The sequence below is a fragment of the Ictidomys tridecemlineatus genome, chromosome 6, assembly GCF_052094955.1.
Source record: "Ictidomys tridecemlineatus isolate mIctTri1 chromosome 6, mIctTri1.hap1, whole genome shotgun sequence".
Classification (NCBI taxonomy): Eukaryota; Metazoa; Chordata; class Mammalia; order Rodentia; family Sciuridae; genus Ictidomys; species Ictidomys tridecemlineatus.
Window position 1 is genome coordinate 117,181,903 of NC_135482.1, and position 18,617 is coordinate 117,200,519.

Below are 18,617 nucleotides of genomic sequence, written 5' to 3' on the forward strand. Positions count from 1 at the left end.
CACTTTTCCACTGAACCATACCCCCAGCCCTGTTTTGTATTTTTATTTAGAGATAGGGTCTCACTGAGTTGCTTAGTATCATCTGGCCATTGCTGAGGCTGTCTTTGAACTAGCAATCCTCTTGCCTCAGCCTCTGGAACCCTTGGGATTACAGGCATGCGCCATCTTGCCCAGCAGACCAAACATATCTTAAAGGAGAAGTATTAAGGAGAAGAGACAGAATATCAAAAAGCTTTTTGCTTTCAAAATAGGTTGTTTTCTTTCACTATTATAGAGTATGAAAAAAATGAACAGTTTGTATTCAAATGTGAAAATCACTGTAATATATAAACAGTATTGTTGACAATTTTAAGTTAAATATTTGGTAGTTATAACATTAAGTAGTGAAAACAGTAATACTGTTTTGGGTTGTGTCTCCCCAAGTATTTCTTTCTTGAAAAATCAAATTTTGTGTATAAATTTTACTAACTATATTATATTCCTCTATTAATAGATAGATGGTTATACCACCCTATCCCCCACTTTACATTAATCTTAATGATGCTCCCATTCATATTCTTTGTTAAACTCTACCCCTCCCATCCCCTAAGCCCCTGATACATACTCCAGGTAATTTCCTTTGGATTAAACTCTCCAAAGTAGAATTATCAAATCAAATTAATACTGATTACTGATATAAAACTAGACTGAGTTTTAGTTTCTAAGTTTCAAAAGTAATGTATGCTCAAACAACAAAACATGTGAAATGAAAAAAAAAAAGCACAATGAAAACAAATCATCTTTAAGCTAACAGATGATCACTAAAAACATTTTGGAATCCATCTTTTTTCTCTCTGTATAAAATTAACATTACTGTTTTCAGCCTTTTTCCCTCACTTAGTATTATATTGTGAATATTTTTTTAATCTGAAAATTATTCTTCTGTTAGGTTCTATATGAAATCATTCTTCAGATACTGATTCACCATAATTTCACAACTTGTCTCCTACTAAATAATTTAGGTTGTTCCTAGATCCTTAATAAAAATATAATGCTATGTCAGGCACAGTGGCACATGCCTGTAATCCCAGCAGCTCCAGAGGGTGAGGCAGGAGGATTGTGAGTTCAAAGCCATGCCTCAGTTACTTAACAAGGCCCCACAGAGAGACTGTCTCTAAAATATAAAAAGGGCTGAGGATGTGGCTCAGTGGTTAAGCACTCCTGGGTTCAATCCCTGGTTTTAAAAAAAAAAAAAAAAAACATAATGCTGGGCTGGGGATGTGGCTCAAGCAGTAGCGCGCTCGCCTGGCATGCGCGCAGCTCTGGGTTCGATCCTCAGCACCACATACAATTATGTTGTGTCCGCCGAAACCTAAAAAAAATAAATATTAAAAAATTCTCTCTCTTAAAAAAAAAAAACAACACATAATGCCATCTCATTTTTCCCCCTTATGGTTATAATTAACCCCCTAAGAAGTCAAATTGCTGAGTAAAGATTATAAACATTTTTAAAGTTTTTATGATACAAATTAACAGATCTTGTCCTTGAAAGTTTAAAGTTATCAGTTTGGTAAATTCAACATCTTTTATAAATACAATACCATGAAATGTCCTAAAACCAATCTGCAAAACTAAAAGCTACATGCACACCTGCATCTTATATCAGCATTGTAAGACTGTATAATTTTACATGTTTAATTGACATTTAGTAGTAACAAATATTATAACTTGCATACTTTTTTTTTTGAAACAAGAGATTGAACTCAGGGGAAACCTGACCACTGAGCCACATCCCTTACCCCATTTTGTATTGTATTTAGAGACAGGGTCTCACTGAGAGCTTAGTGCCTCAATTTTGCTGAGGCTAGCTTTGAACTTTCGATCCTCCTGCCTCCGCCTCCCGAGTCGCTGGGATTATAGGCATGCACTACTGTGCCTGGCACTTGCATACTACTAAGTTATAATTTACTCACTCTAGTTTTTTTTTCTTTTTTTAAAGACTTTGGTTATCAAGCTTAAGTATTCAAAACAAGACTCTTCGAAATAGTAAATTACTTTTTACCATCTTTCTAACATTTAATTTGTTCTCACTACTAACTTTATATTTCATATTCTAGATAATTGTTTTTATTAGTGTTTTTATATTCAGTCTATCATATCTTTAGTTATAGCTGTCAATTCTTAAGAGTTAGAAATTTACTTCTAGCTTTAGTTGTACTAAATATACTATTTTTTCACACACACTTTCTATCACATGATTCACACAGTAAATACAGTTTAATATGTAAGTAACAGTTAAAATTTAACTATAGATATGAAAATTATTCTCCTTACTGACAAAAAGAATGATGATCTACTATAGTGATAAAGCCATAATGTTTACAGCAGTGCAATTCACAATAGCCAAGTTATGGAACCAGCCCAGATGTCTGTCCATCAGCAGAAGGTAAGTAGATCAAGAAAATATGTATTAGGTACACAATGGACTTTCATTCAGCCATAAAGAAGAATGGAATTACGGCATTGTTTGTAATGGATGGAACTGAAGAACATCCCTTAAATGAAATAAGCCAGCATCACTCAAAGGTCAAATGTTTTCTCTCATATGCAGACGCTAGAGCAGATGGTGGTGGGGGTGAAATTTCATGAAAATAGAAGGGAAATCAGTGGAGTAGAGGAAGAGGATAGAGGGGAGGGTGGAGCGACAGGAAAAGGGAGGAATCACTAAATTAGGCTATGTACACCTTATAAATATACCACAGTAAATTTCACATAAGTGTATATTTATAAAACACCAATTAAAAAAAAAAGACAACAAATAGAAGGAATATCAGTAGAGGAGAAAAAGGGGAAAAAGAGGAGGGGAAGGAAAGAAGAATTTCTGGGAACTACAATGGAGCAAATTACATTCCATGTATGCATGATTATGTCAAAATTAACTCTACTATTATGTATAACTACAATGCACTAATAAAAGCATTAAATAAAAAAGAATTTCATCTACAACTACAAAAAAAATTTTTTTAAAAGAATGATTTTCTTCATTGTGAAATAACTTCTGGTTAATCATATAACAAGTTCTTATAATTTTGAGTCTCTTCACACAATTTTTAATATTTCCAGCACTTTTTAAAAAACACATATATAATACATGCTGTCATAGGAAAGTTGATTTTTTCCTATATAATTTTCCTATATATAAAATATAAATATAATTAGCTATTCAGACTTAAGTACGTACCTTTTTTGGTATATTTTCTTTCACTGATACATATTTTATTTCTATTATTTTATGTTTGACATTTTTTTACTTAACATTTAAATGTGCCATAAAAATTTTTTACATTTAAATGTGCCATAAAAATAATTCTAAATGACTACACAATAGTTCATCTTTTCTATGTATCAGACCTTACGTTTAACTATTCCCTAGTTGCTAGATTAAATTTTAGTGTGTCATTACCATTATTCTGTGATGGCCTTTTCTTCACTTTTTATAGTACGCATAAGAGAGTTTACTAAAAGCAATATTGTAAGATCAAAAGGCATCTTTCAGAGTTCTTGATAATTCTTAACTCTCTCTAGAAAGGCTATCATTTTTGTCACAATAATTAGGGTTGAGCCTGAAAATAAAGTTAAGGATGCCATCAGCTGTCAGTTGTGTCACCTTAACCTCCATTTCTTCATCTATAAAATACAGATAAAAAGAATAACCTAATATTGCACAAATTAAATATGACTACTACACATGGTAATTATCATGGCATCTGATACATAAAAAGCTCTAAGTATATTATAATCATAATTAAAATGGCCACTAACAGTATAATTGTTTAACAATGATTCACTATGCAGGGATTCTTAAATAAAAACTTCTAGGGTCAAGGTAGGTAGAGGACCCAAGCATGATTAAATACTGCTTCCAGGATAATTTTCTACCCAGCTATAAGATGCCCCTAATAGTTTTTGTTTCCCATCTAGCTTTTAGTCTATGTCTTTTACAGATCAAAACCTTTATTATTTTTAAAATATATATATATATATATATATTTAGTTATACTTGGACACAATACCTTTATTTTATTTATTTTTATGTGGTGCTGAGGATAAAATCCAGAGCCCAGCATGTGCTAGGTGTGGGCTGAGCCTCAACCCCAGCCCCCAAAACCTTTATCATGAACAACAGCTTTAAAAAGATTAAATAAATAACAATATAATTTTTAAAATGAAATTTACCTGTAATAATCACATTAGAGTTAAATCATTATAAACACTTTGTTGAACAGTTAAGTTTCTCTAAATCTATTACTTACATTTATTATGTAATAGATTTAGAGAAACTTAACTCTTTTTGATTATTTAACAATTAAAATACATACACACACACTCACACACACATATACTATCCAACAAATAAATGAATAGTATAATTGCTTTCATCCCATTTTATTAACCTATCCCCTACTTTGACTATTTATTTCCAAACTAGAACTATTCCAGACTATTATTGTTAAATAATAGTGGTAACAGAAGGTTAGAATGATAATTGTTGCTGAATTGGAATATGGATGGGACACAGGATATAAACTCTATTAATTTATAAAAAAAGGAAAAAAGAAAAATGGTCTTTACTTCAAATGACACAAGGTGTTGATATAAACAGATTTTTAGGATGAATTTTTAAAATTAAGTTTATTTCCTCCTTTATTTTTGTTAAGTGGCATTATAAACATACTAAACTGAATTAGAAGCCTGTGCCTAGAAATTCAAAACTGAAAGTAATCTTAGAAATTCAGATATCCATTTTAGAAAACAGAGTTAGGAATCCTCAAATTACATATTGACTTAAATCTGGAAGCAAATCACAAACAAATAAAAAACACACAGGTCATTTTAACAAAGTGATCATTATATAAAGGAAAAATTAAAATCCAGGTGGATGGGGTGTGGGGTGTAAGAAAATTTTAAAAACAACATTTTCTCTACAGTTCATCAAATAACTGTTGCTGATTCAATATCTTTTTAAAATTTTTTTTAGAAGAACTAATACCAATCCTCTTCAATTTATTTCAGGAAATAGAAAAAGAGGCAATAATTCCAAACTCATTCTATGAGGCCAAAATCACCCTGATCCCAAAACCAGGCAAAGACACATGCTGGTTCTATATCTAATTATACCTGAGGAAACTTTTACTAAATCTAAAAGAAATTCCTATGTGTTGATTTGAATATTTACAAAAATTCACACAAAATCTTAAATATTTGAGAGTTGAAATTATTTTGCAATACGGCTAGCTGCTTGTGTTTGTTTCTGTTGTAAGACTTACTTTTGCCCTCTATTTAACAGTTTCTCATTTGCTTGTATCCACTAAAGAGATAAGATTTTCAAGCTGAAAAAGACTTAATGAAATATTTATGTGGCTATGGGCACAAATGGCTTAAAATAGAATTAGGTAACAATTTAACCTGAGATAAGAGAAAATCTCAGTATTCCATCTATGAAGATTAAATTACTTTTGCAAATCTTCAAAATCTGGGCAATAATATAGCATTCTCAGGCCTGATTCTCTTATTAGAAAGTCAGATGTGAATACTAATTTTTATATGCTTTTTCCAAGTATAATTCAGAGAATTTTAAACTCTCCTTGTATTCTGACTACAGTGTATTTCCCTTTTGCTAAAAGACAAAAGAAAGAAATTGCTCTGGTTTTTTTTTTTTTTTTTTTTGGTAACACTGCTGTGTATGATAATAAACTTTGTTATAAAAATGGGTGCAGTTGTATAAATTATATAAGATCACATAAATTATATTAAAAATAAAGAAGAATATGTCTGACTTAAAACTCAGGTAAACCTCTGTCAATTACCAAGATCATTCAAAAACATCATCTTAAAGAAACATTATGTCTTTTTAAAAAACTCTTTTTAATATTATTCAAGAAAACCAGGCATAGCTGGTGAGAAGTTTGACTAAAAAGATTCTAGCACTGGGATGATTGTTTCAAAAGACTCACTCAGAATCTTAAGAAAAGTAGACTATAAGTAATATGCAAACCACATAATATATTTTACTATTAATTTGTAATCTTCTCATGTATGACATTTGGTAAGATAACCTGTAAATCATTTCTTCCATTTGTATTGACTAGCTTCACTTAGCATAATCTGCTCTAATGCCATCCATTTCCCTCCAAATTCTATGATTTTGTCGTTTCTTAATGCAGAGTAATACTCCATTGTGTATAAATGCCACATTTTTTTTATCCTTTCATCTATTGAAGGGCATCTAGGTTGGTTCCACAATCTTGCTATCGTGAATTGTGCTGCTATGAACATCGATGCAGCAGTGTCCCTGTAGCATGCTCTTTTTAAGTCTTTAGGGAATAGACCGAGAAGGGGAATAGCTGGGTCAAATGGTGGTTCCATTCCCAGCTTTCCAAGAAATCTCCATACTGCTTTCCAAATTGGCTGCACCAATTTGCAGTCCCACCAGCAATGAACAAGAGTGCCCTTTTCCCTGCATCCTCTCCAGCACTTATTGTTGTTTGACTTCCTAATGGCTGCCAATCTTACTGGAGTGAGATGGTATCTTAGGGTAGTTTTGATTTGCATTTCTCTGACTGCTAGCGATGGTGAGCATTTCTTCATACACGGTTTGTGCTAGCTCTTTGAAACTTGGCAAAATAAAGTAGTTCCAAGTTCTATCTCTTATGGTTTGTTTCCTATTGATGTAGCCCAAAGCAGAGACTGGCGAAAATCACTTTCATTGAAAGGAGTTGCCCAGCTTCCAAAAGACTACGAGTCTCCTGAAATCTCAGCATATGTTTTTTCACCCAATCTTGATGATACTTTCAGGTAATGATCAGTACACCAATTTCACTGGCTCACCAAATTTCGTTCTTCTAGGTTAAACCGTTCTTTAGCAGTAACCGTTTTCATTTTGAGGTTTCACTTTTTTAAAAAGGAATAAAATGTAATACATTAAAATGAGAGGGAAAAGCACTTAGGTTAGCAGTACAAAGTGATTGCCATCAAGTTTAGGTTTGCATACTAAACCCAATTTTATTAAACAAAAATTTTAGTAGCATTCTAGGATATTATTAAAATGGTGTTTTGTGTGTGTTTGTGTGTGTGTGTACGCATGAGTGCGCCAATTATCTACCTTAGTATGTAGCTTCTGTGGCATGTCAATACCTCAACCAATTAGTCTAATTTGTACCTTCTGAAATCTACTGAGATTAATTAAAGTCATCATTGCCACAATTTATCCATATCTGACTGAAAATGAGAAGAAAATATAATGAAAGAACTATTCATTTTATCTGTTCTGATACAGTTAATATTTAATATGCAAATAATAACAAATTTGAGAAAGCAAAGTTAGAAAAATGTTAAAAGACTTCTGAAAATGTTCTTAAAAGTAAAAAGAAAGCCAGGTGTGATGATGCATGCTTATAATTCCACAACTTGGGAGGCTGAGACAGGAGGATTTCAAGTTTGTGGCTAGCCTCAGCAATTTAGCAAGACCCGAAGCAATTGGCAAGACATTGTCTCAAAATAAAAACTAAAAAAGGCTGGGAACTTAACTCAGTGGTAAAGCTCCCCTGGGTTCAAATCCCAGTAGCCCCCATAAAAAAGAGTAAATATGTTATTATCTTCATTAGTATCATAAGTATCTACAGGTGAAAAACTATATAACACAAAATTCCAAAGCTCAGTTACACTAAGGGCTCACATTTTTAAAAACAAGTCTTTTCTTGAGAAACTGGATTCAAAAGGTGGTGGGTACTCGAACCTGTCTAGATTAGAGGCAGATAAACGACTCAGTGTTCTCTGTGTGTATGAGATACACAGAACGGTTAGATGCTGAGAGCATTAAGAAGTCATGAACAGAAAATACAGGAAATATCACTTCAAGCACAGCAATCAAAGGAATAGATATTACATTACCATTTGTGAAAATAATTTTGGATCAATAAGACAAATTGCAAAGATAACAGAAGAGTAGGAATGGTTGGCCTCACTGAAGAGAAATATTTTGTTACTGATATTATTTTTTTTAATATTTATTTTTTAGTTGTAGTTGGACACAATACCTTTATTTTATTTATGTATTTTTATGTGGTGCTGAGGATTGAACCCAGGGCCTTGCATGTGCTAGGTGAGTGCTCTATTGCTGAGCCAGAACCCCAGCCCATTGTCATTGATACTATTTAGAGTTGCCAACATCTGGTGACAATAAAAAGCAATAACTTTTAATTTACTTTATTATTATTTAAAAATCATTGATAGGTAATCCTTTGTTGCCTATACTTAGAGTGCACTGATCCCCCAGGTCCTTATCTCTTATTTGTTTGTTTTGTAGTACTAGGGATTGATCCCAAAGTCCTATACAATAGGGAAGTGCTTTACCACTGAGCTACATTCTCAGCTTTTCCTATCTTTTAATATGCCTCTAACAGACTTCTTAAGTGATCTGTTCTGTGCTCCCCTTATGTCAAAGAGAATTGGTTTAAGTTACATTAGTGTAAAAAGCTATACCAAAAAAGAGATAAAAGAAATTGAACCTCAAAATTATTTTTACTATTGTTAATTAGAACTGTTATAAGTACTTCAAATATACACTATTAACATAAAAATGTAAATACTGGTTTGAAAAAAATCAGTCTGTTTCTCTAATAAACATACATATTTTTAAGAGAATAAAATTATAAGAAAAAATTATAGAGCCAATTTAGCATAATTGATTCTATACACAAAAATGCTTTTTAGCTATGGAGTTTACACTTATGAAATGATAAAAAAGTCTGGCAGCCCAAAAGCAAAATGTTTTCCTTAACTTGACTCCACCACTAAAGGCTAAATTTTACTTTCAACTTCAAAAAACACAAAATATTAGTCTTCTGTTCTGTAAATCCATTATTGGTGAGCATTCTAATTCTACTAAAAATGACATTTGCGTAAGAAAAATAGTTCATCCAAAGTCCTACTCTACATATATTATGAGTATGAAAACAAAAGATAAAACAATTATTATTAAATGTACTATAAGGCAATTCCTTTAAGGTAGATGAAGGAAATAGAAATTGTATTACTGTATCAGCTTATCTGAAGGCCAGATGAACTACTGCTACAATAAGTACAGAGCAGATTGAAAAGAACATCATATGCCAGCCCCCCCAAGTCAGTTCTACCTCAAGTCTATGTACAAATATGATTAAAAACAAAACTGTTGTCACTCCTATCAGTTGTGTCTCTAATTGCTGAAATAAAGTGCTATTATAAATCTTGATAGAGTTACTACCTTTACAAAAGCATATGCAATTACACAATAATAAAATTAATCTGAGGTCTAAGTAATTTAAACCTATGAAGATTAAATGAATAATAATATGCCAGATAGTAAAAATACGCATAAACTATTTTGTCACATGAAGTAAAAATTAAAAAGCCAATTTGTGAAGTTTCTAAATTCTTAAAAGTTTAATGAACCTGAACATGGCAAGGCTTCTAATAATATATTTCAATTATGATTAATAAAGGATTATTGATTCCTTGCACAAAAATGTCTTTTAGCTATGGAGTTTACACTTATGGAGTTATATGGGGACTGCTAATATATGGGGTTAAGAAATAAGCTGATCGAATTAATTTTTCTCTTCTAATATGTAATAGTATGCAATAGATTCCAACAGTTTTACTTTCACATTATTCATAAAACATTAATTTAGAGAGTATCCTTGGAATCTAATAATGGATGCAGAACAAGTCAATGGCTTTATTTATCAACTTAAAAAGAAATAACAGCTTAGAATAACAAATTTGTCTTCTTTCACCTTGCAATAAACACCAGCTAGTGAATGTCAGAGAAGCAGGATACATTACATAAAAAAGCACAAAGGTAGGCCATGTTTTGGGATTGCTGCACTCATTCCCTCAATAATGTTTGTATGCCTTCTTATAACATTGTTATCTACAGACAAACTAGAAATGCATCCAACTAGAATTGCATCTTTCTAGTATGAACACAACATAGATCAACTTACCAAATCCCTGTGCAACACCCAGTTAGCATGCAGGTAGTGAATTCCATCTAGGATCTGATATAATAGTGACTTCACCATTCCCCGAGGTAACTGAACTGGCTTCTTGTTTGCTTTAGAAGCTCTGTGAAACTTGATTATATGCTGAAAGAAAGAAAAAATATCATTTGAAGCTTGGAAAAGAAAAGAGGGCAAGATAATGTGAATATTCTCATAGGAAAAAAAGAAACACTCAGGGATTCTGAAAGATACTGAAAGCATTATTTCACATTCTGCTGAATTAAAAAATAACTATAAAATTCCCTAATTACTGAAGCTAAAAGTCTATTTCCCAAGCATACAATAGTGTCTTGGGAAAAAAAAAATGTTAAAAACAGAAAAGTAGAAAATAGTGTGCTTTTATTTTTAAAGTACAATTAAAATTTAATTACTTTTGAAGAATACTTGACCCGTGCTTACATGGTAGGAATTTTCAAGAACACAATCTTTTTCATTTTCTAGGGATTAAATGAAAATGAAAAATAACAGATATTTTTAGTTAGTTGACATAGTAGCTAACTATAATTCACTAAAGCATAATAATATTCAATAAAATACACAATACAAAATGCAAAAACTGCACTATAAATAAATTTATCTGCAAAATTTTTTATTGCTTCATTTTAATTAAAATATTCTTAAATTTCAGGAAAATTTTCAAGCAAGTATGCCTCACACACTATTATAGATATACCTTGTACCATATATTGCAAAATAGTAGACTCTTGACCAGTATTTAGTGAATATCAAGCATGCTCTTCAAATTAATAAACATAATAGAGTGAGCTTAACATTATATATTAACATTTTCATTTTCTATTTTCTTATATTATAGAGAATACAGATGGATAAGGAATAACTAATGATTAATGAGTAAGTTTTACTTTACAAGAAAAAATATACAGCAGAGAATACATGAGTAGAAAGTAAAGTATTATCAGTCAGAATACATATAGTGTGCTTCATCTATAATTTAATAGCATTATACTATTTTAAGTTTATGCTCAGTCTTTTTCTCAAGGTATTTGATAAACAAAATGGAGGCATAGCAACTTAATGATGTAGAACATTTTGTCCCCTATCCTAATGATGTAACAATCACGTCTGTTTTCCTTAAGAAGACCCATTGGCTCTCCACACTTCATTAAAAAAGGTTAAAATGAAGCATGTACAAAAAAAAATTAAAATCCTGACAGAATAAGAATGCAAGGAACAAGTATGTAGGTGAGATAAGATCATTAATTTCATATACATTTCTTCAGTACACACTTTCATTAGATTATTATAAATGACTTTTCTATTTTAATCAATAGTATAAAGCCACGGGAAACTATGGGTGGGAAAATACTTTTTTACTTTCATTTTCTTTAAATTCCAGGGCTCTACAACAAATATGTGATATATAAAATATGAGATCTCACCAATATCTAAGTTATTTTTTTTTTGGTAGTTGTAGATGGACAGGACAGAATGGCTTTCTTTATTTTTATGTGGTGCTAAGGATCAAACCCAGTGCCTCACACATGCTAGGCAAGTGCTCTGCTACTGAGCTATAGCCCCAGCAAAAACAGCCTTTTTATTACAACTGCTTTGCTAACTTCTGTTGCCTTAACCCAGCCTATTCACTTCAACATTTGAATTAAAATTAGAACACAGATAAAGGTATGGGTTTTAGTAAAGTGAATTATCATTAGTTTTTTTATGAAAATGAACATTAAGAATACTTATTTGGCTTTAGCAAGTATTAGTTGAAAAATAAAGCTAAACTCTACACATACCATACATTTATGCTATATAATTCACTGAAGTATAATAATTGTACCTGCATGTAAAATTAAATATTATACACCAGCCAGCTAGAAATCACGCTGAATGCAACATTATCTACTAATGTCTATGATAGTATACTACAAATTATATCTACAAACCTACCTTAAGAAAATTTGTCTTACGTTTGGATCATAAGATTGGATTTCATGTCAGGCATCAGTAGCATGAGTATTCAATGATAGCCACCCTGACTTAACAAATTTTCATTAATAAAATCCCAATTTGACTTGACTGCATTTCTTCTAAAATAAAAAAAGAAGCTATCACCTCAAAAAAGAATAATCACTAAGGACAAGTTTCATAAAACATGAAGTTTCATTAAACATGTCTACTTCCTGTTCTCAAACAGTTCTTTCCAGATAACTTCTAAAAAATTTTATATCAAATCAAATTTAATCATGAAAAATGGTAATCCACAAATAGTGAATAATTCTTTGTGTACATCTGAAAGCATATAAAACTCAGATCTAAGTTTCAAGTTTTAAAATTATTAAAGTTAAAATTATATAAGTGAGACAAACTCTTGAAATTAGTAAAACAGTTTGAAACTATTTTACTATTTTGACCCATTTTACTATTTTCAGAGGAAAATTTGTTTTTTAAAATAATTTTACTGACATTTGTTCTAGTTTTGTTCCAAGATTTCTGTATACATTACAAACTACAGCTGACTTAAAACAAAAAACAGTTTTTGAAGATCTGGAAAATAAGCCATGATACTATGATCATTTGCACATCACTATATACGTTCTCTCTTATATTTATCTCAATAAAAGTACAGGTATGCTAATTTATGAAATACAGATTAGTATGCAATCTGATGAAATACTTAAAGACCTTCTTAAATATCAGGAAAAAAATATAGTTCACAAAATGTTACAGTTTAAATCTGGAATGTTTCCCGAAAGGCTCATGTGTTGGAGAAACAAATTTTACAATTAAATCTTAAGACTTTTTCAAATATCAATTTTAAAAACAATTTGCTTAGTAAACTGCAAAATATTAAAGTAGGTGTTTGTATTCAGCTATTTAGACAAAATATATCCAAATTCTTATAATTTTTTTCCAATTTAGTATCATTCTTTCATTGTATTAGCTAACCCAATAAACTATAGTCCCTTGGTTTTGAGAAATCTTTAAATATTAAATTGGGTCTGAATATCTAAAAGTTTTACAACTAAAAGCCACAAGCCATAGTAGAATCTATTTTCATACTGATCTGTCATCTTGTGGTAGAGCTCTCATCTGCAAAGAATTTTTCCTACGCAAGAAGAAACCAATTCAAGTACAATATTAAATTACTGCTGATTTAAAAATATATTAGACTATCAAATATCAATAGTGAATGATATATAATAAATGATTAAGAGTAGTTTTCTACATTTGTATAGTACATTTAGTTCATAAAATCTGACAAACACAGAACCACTCTTCAGAAAAACCCTAACACAAAAGATAATATTATAGACAGGGAAAATGACAAACTTATATTCATGATTTAACACAATCATGACTAACTTCTCATTTTTAAACTCCTTCATACTTCAAAAAACATGGGAAAAATATTGCTTTTAAGTTTATAGCAAAAGCTGCCTTTTTAATAAAAACTACAACAATAAAATAATATTTAATAGCATTTACAGGCTTTAGATTCTATTCTTTTAAAAAAATATGTGATACAAAGGGTCAAACTGAGAGGATCAAAAGGTAGTAGTGGTTGAGAATCCCTAAAACAAAAAGTGAAATCCAGAATGTTCCAAATCCAAAACTCTTGTGTCAATAAGATGCCACTAGTGGAAAATTCCACAGCATTAAACTTTTCTCATGCACAAAATTATGACAAGTACTGGAAGAATTATCTTCAGGCGCTATATAACGTGAATTTCATATTTGGAATTGGATCCATCCCCAAGATATATCTATATCTAACACACACACACACACACACACACACACACACACACACACACACACACACACAAACACGTATATCTTTTATATATATGTGTGCACTATAAAGACTAAAAACAATTATATGTGTGTCTGTGTGTATATACACACACACACATAATATATATACACACTCACACAAACCCCTCTCTCTATATATATGAAAAAAGCTGAAATCTGAAATACTTCCAGTCCCAAGCATTTTAGATAAGTACGCTCAATCTATCAGACAAAGCAAAATACTCTAGTCTTGGTAATATATCATATCAGCCACATTCTATGAGGTAAGTGTTATTTTTAAAAATGTAAAGCTAATAGTGGAATTAGATTAGCTCCTAATTATTTTAACTCACTCTCAAAATTTCTGAATTCAGTGGCTCATCTCTACCAGCAATTCACCTTACCCAGAGATCATGTTCAGCATAATCAAATAGAAGCCAAACTTTCCGATCAGCATGAGACAGAAACACCTTTTGAAGAGAGATGACATTTGGATGTTTAAGCTCTCGAAGTAACTGCAAAATAAAGGAGATCCATTAAAAACTTTGGCCATAAAAATGTTAAAAAAAAATACCAATATGTGCCTGATTATGTGCCTGTATCAGGAGGCTGAGGCAGTAGTATGGCAAATTCAAGGCCAGCCTGGGCTACTTAGGCCCTATCTCAAAATAAAAATAAATTTAAAAAGGGCTAAGTAGCTCAGTGATAAGAGTTCTCCTGGATTTAACACGTAGTACCCAAAACAGAAAAAACTATCAAGCTGTGTATGATGTTGGGTGTCTGTAATAGCCTCTATTTAGAAGGCTAGAGGTAGAAGGTGTGAAAACTGCCTAAGCCCAAAAGCTGGAGGCCAAACCCCATGCCCCTCCCCCCGCAAAAAAATTCATACTAGTTATAATTAAAAGACAATACAAATTCATTGGTAATCAATCTCAAACAACGAATAAGCACCCACACAACTTTGAAATACCTATACAAGTTCTTCAATAATAAATGAAGGAAAATCTATGGGGAAAAGATACTGAGAAAGAATAACTGAATAAATTGATTTCATTATTATTTGATTGGTTGGTTATTTTAATATATTTATGTATATATCATAAAAATTACCTTTTTAACCATTTTTAAGTGTAAGCATTGGTGACACTAAGTATATTTAATGTTGTGTAATCATCACACTAATCATTTCAGAACTTTTTCATCTCCCAAAGAGAAACTCTGTACCCATTAAACAACCTAACTCCCCTCTTCCCTTAGCCCTTGGTAACCTCTACTACTTTCTGAGAATTTGCCTATTCTAGATCCCTAAAATAAGTAAATTCCCTGCCCTTTTGTGTCTGGTTTATTTCACTTAGCATAATGTCATCAAGGTTCACCCATGTTATAGAATATAATAGACTTTTATTCCTTTTTATGGATAAATACATTCTACTGTACATACACTTAGGGTTATGCTTAGGGCTACCTCCCAATGAACTCATCATAAGATGAAAATCCCTAAGTCAAAAATGCATTTAATGAATTCACCTAATCTGTTTAACACTGTAGTTTAGCCACATACACTGTTGGATATAAATTAATTATTCTGGTCTCATGGAGAACTTGGAAGATGAAACTCACTGCCTGCGCTGAACATATTGCATATCAATTGAGGCAGTGGGAGGGTAAACTTCTCAATGTTTTAAATATGGTTTCTACTCAATGCATGTGGATTTCACACCACTGTAAAAATGAAAAGTCTTAGGTTGAATTGCTGTAAGTCAAGGACTGCCTGTATATTATCATGTATTTTTTTGATCCATTCATGCATTGATGGACATATAGGTCATTACAACCTTTTTGCTATTATGAATAATGCTACTATGAACATTGGTATACAGGTATCTATCTCTGCCTTCAATTCTTTGGGTATATACCTAGGAATGGAACTGCTAGATTGTTCCGTTGTTTCATAAATGTATAAAAAGATAATAGTATTATCTTTTCATACACTTATTGGTCATTAGTATATCTTCTTGGAGAGAAATGTTATTTCATCTATTTTCTAATCAAGTTGTTTTGAACTGCAGAAGTTCTTTACCTAGTCTACATATTAATTTCTTGCCATATATAATTTGTAAATATTTTCTTCCATTGTAAGTTGTCTATGTAAGTTGTCTATGAAATTACAAAACAGTTAAAACAAATCTGCACCTTGTAATCATTTTTTTAAAAAATTCAAGGCTTAACAAATTGTGATACTAGAAAATACGATATTCATCAATACCATACAGCAGTTGAGAGTCAAGATCAATAAACTCTGAGATACAGTACTTAATTTCAGGTATTTAAACTATGTAGTAACACTAATTTAAAATATGTGACCTTTTTCATAAAATAACACAGAATGTTACAAACAGAAGTATTGAAGCAGAGTATATTTTCGTGGGTTTAACCTTTCTAGTCTCCTAAAAGGATGTTCTTTTGTTTAAAATATTTTATATCTCCTTATTTTAGGATAACCAAAGTGGCTCTAATATACATGTAGTTAAAAAGTTCGTGTACCTCCTGCCAAGAAAAAGCAAAAATAGCAACTACAACAAGAAAAGATATAATGCTCTTATCAATTAAAACAGACTTTTACAGGGCCTTCCAAATGTGCTCCAAATACAGAGTAGCCATCTAAGAAAGTTAAGGTCTTAGAACTTGAGACTTCAGTGTCTTTGGTAAGAACACTGCCAACGTAACAAGAAATCACCATAAATGAATTAACTAAACATCAAGCCACATATTAAATATTGTTCTCTGGAGGGAGTAAAAATTATTTCATGCAGGAGAAAGAAGATATTTCTGCTTTTACAATAAAATTTTTCAACTTATAAGAATTTGGAGGTTAATATACCAATCCTAAAATCCCTAAAGGTCACTACCAAAGGAACCATTTACTAATTAAATTAATATAAACCAGATGAATAACCTGACAGGCCAAGCTAGCTCTTGGGATCACCCAAGATCTTCCAGTTCACTGGAAGAGCTTAAGTTGATGCTAAGGCAGTATTAATTCCAGTTCAATGTTTCTTGTATTACCACAAAACTGAAACATACTCCTAAACCAAATAGCTAGTTTAAATCCTTTCTGGAAATTGGTAGGATTTATAACTTAAACAAACTCCAAAACTTTGACAAAAGATCTCTCCAATTATTAGAAGCCTACATATAGTTATTTTTAGATGTCTCTTAATTTCAATTCCCATATGAAGTCTCACTCCTATATTTAAAAAAGAAACCAGTAGAAACTAGTAGCTTTTTCCTAGGTGCTAAGTATGATACTATACATATAAAATGCATTATCTCAATCATGACCTAAACCCATGAAATATTTATATTACTCCTATTTTTACAAATGAGGACACAGTGGTTTAAGAGGGTTAAATAATCTATTCAAGGTCATATTCATAGGAAGACATAAGGCAGACCTAAAATGTATTTAAAATTAACTTCCAAAATGCAAGCCAGTTCTTGTAACTACCATGGTCTAATACCAATACCTCATAAGAGATATTATCCTGAACAGTTCTCTTCAAAATCCAGAGACCCAGATGTTTTAAGAATACTGGATGGTTAACCCAACAATGTCAGGACTATGTAGTCATTCTCATCACTGCATAGCTAGCTCCTAGCACACTGAATGGCACTTGGAGGACTTCATTAATTATTTGGTGAATATATGAATTACCAAAATGCACAACTAAACTGAAAGATGTTATATAATATACCATTGGGGCTTTTGATCTATGGACTAAAATCAATGCTTTCTTCATAAAAACCAACCTACTTGTTAAAAATACTTTTTTCCCAAAAAATTCATCTAATTAGCCAGACACCCCCCCAAAAAAAAACTCAGAAGGCAATCACTAAGTAACTATTATAACAGTGGTAAGAGTATTATAAACTGAATTATGTTCACCCCAAATCATATGCTGAAGCCCTATTCCCCAATATCTTGGAATGTAACTGTATTTAGAGACAGGGCCGTTAAAGATGGAATGAATTTAAAACAAAGCCATTAGAGTTGACCTTATTCCAATCTGACCAGTGTTTCCTAAGAAGAAATGAAGACATACAAAGAGAAACCAAGAGTATTTCTGAAATGACCACTGGAAGAGACAGCAAGAGAAAGGTCACAGCCAACCCTGTCAGCACCTTGGTCCTAAGACTTGTAGCCCCCATACTAAGAAAATAAATTTCTTTGCTTTCTTTATTACCCAGTCTGTAAGTATTTTACTATAGTAGCCCTAGCAAACTAATATAGTAGGTAACTATCACATTTGAGTAAACATCATCTTAGGATTTGTATTTTTGTTTTGTTTGTTTTGTTTTGATTTACGGAAGGCATATCAAGAGACAGGTCACTGTGGATTAAAAAAAGAAAGTCCCATACCCAAAAGACCTAAAAAGAGCATACTACAAGGACACAGCCACATCAATGTTTATAGCAGCACAATTCAGGATAGCTAGAATGTGAAACCAACCTAGATGCCCTTCAATAGATGAATGGATTAAAAAAATGTGGCATTTATACACAATGGAATATTACTCGGCACTAAAAAATAACAAGATTATGGCATTTGCAGGTAAATGGATGGCATTAGAGCAGATTATGCTAAGTGAAGTTAGCCAATGCTTAAAAAACAAATGCCGAATGTCTTCTCTGATATAAGGGGGGGTGACTCAAAATGGGATAGGGAGGAAGAGCATGAGAAGAAGACTACCACTAAATAGGGAGAAGAGGTGGGA

The 18,617-nt window shown here is 31.6% G+C and overlaps 1 protein-coding gene across 25 annotated transcripts in view; it reads right to left on the reverse strand.

The window, feature by feature from the left end:
* Cdk8 (cyclin dependent kinase 8) overlaps positions 1-18,617 on the reverse strand; it is a 220,935-nt gene that overhangs the window by 146,380 nt on the left and 55,938 nt on the right. For 20 of the 25 annotated variants that reach the window (XR_013423247.1, XR_013423245.1, XR_013423243.1 and 17 more), the window contains 2 exons: positions 14,246-14,356; positions 10,026-10,166 (listed from right to left, as the gene is read on the reverse strand). Coding sequence is in view for 11 of the 25 variants with exons in the window: in XM_078015573.1 (XP_077871699.1) it covers positions 10,026-10,166; positions 14,246-14,356 (252 nt within the window). In the remaining 14 variants the exon portion in view is untranslated. Of the gene's footprint in view, positions 1-10,025; positions 10,167-10,453; positions 10,503-11,993; positions 12,134-14,245; positions 14,357-18,617 lie in introns of those variants that run through there. The other 5 variants (XM_078015571.1, XM_078015574.1, XM_040281269.2 and 2 more) reach the window with 4 other exon arrangements.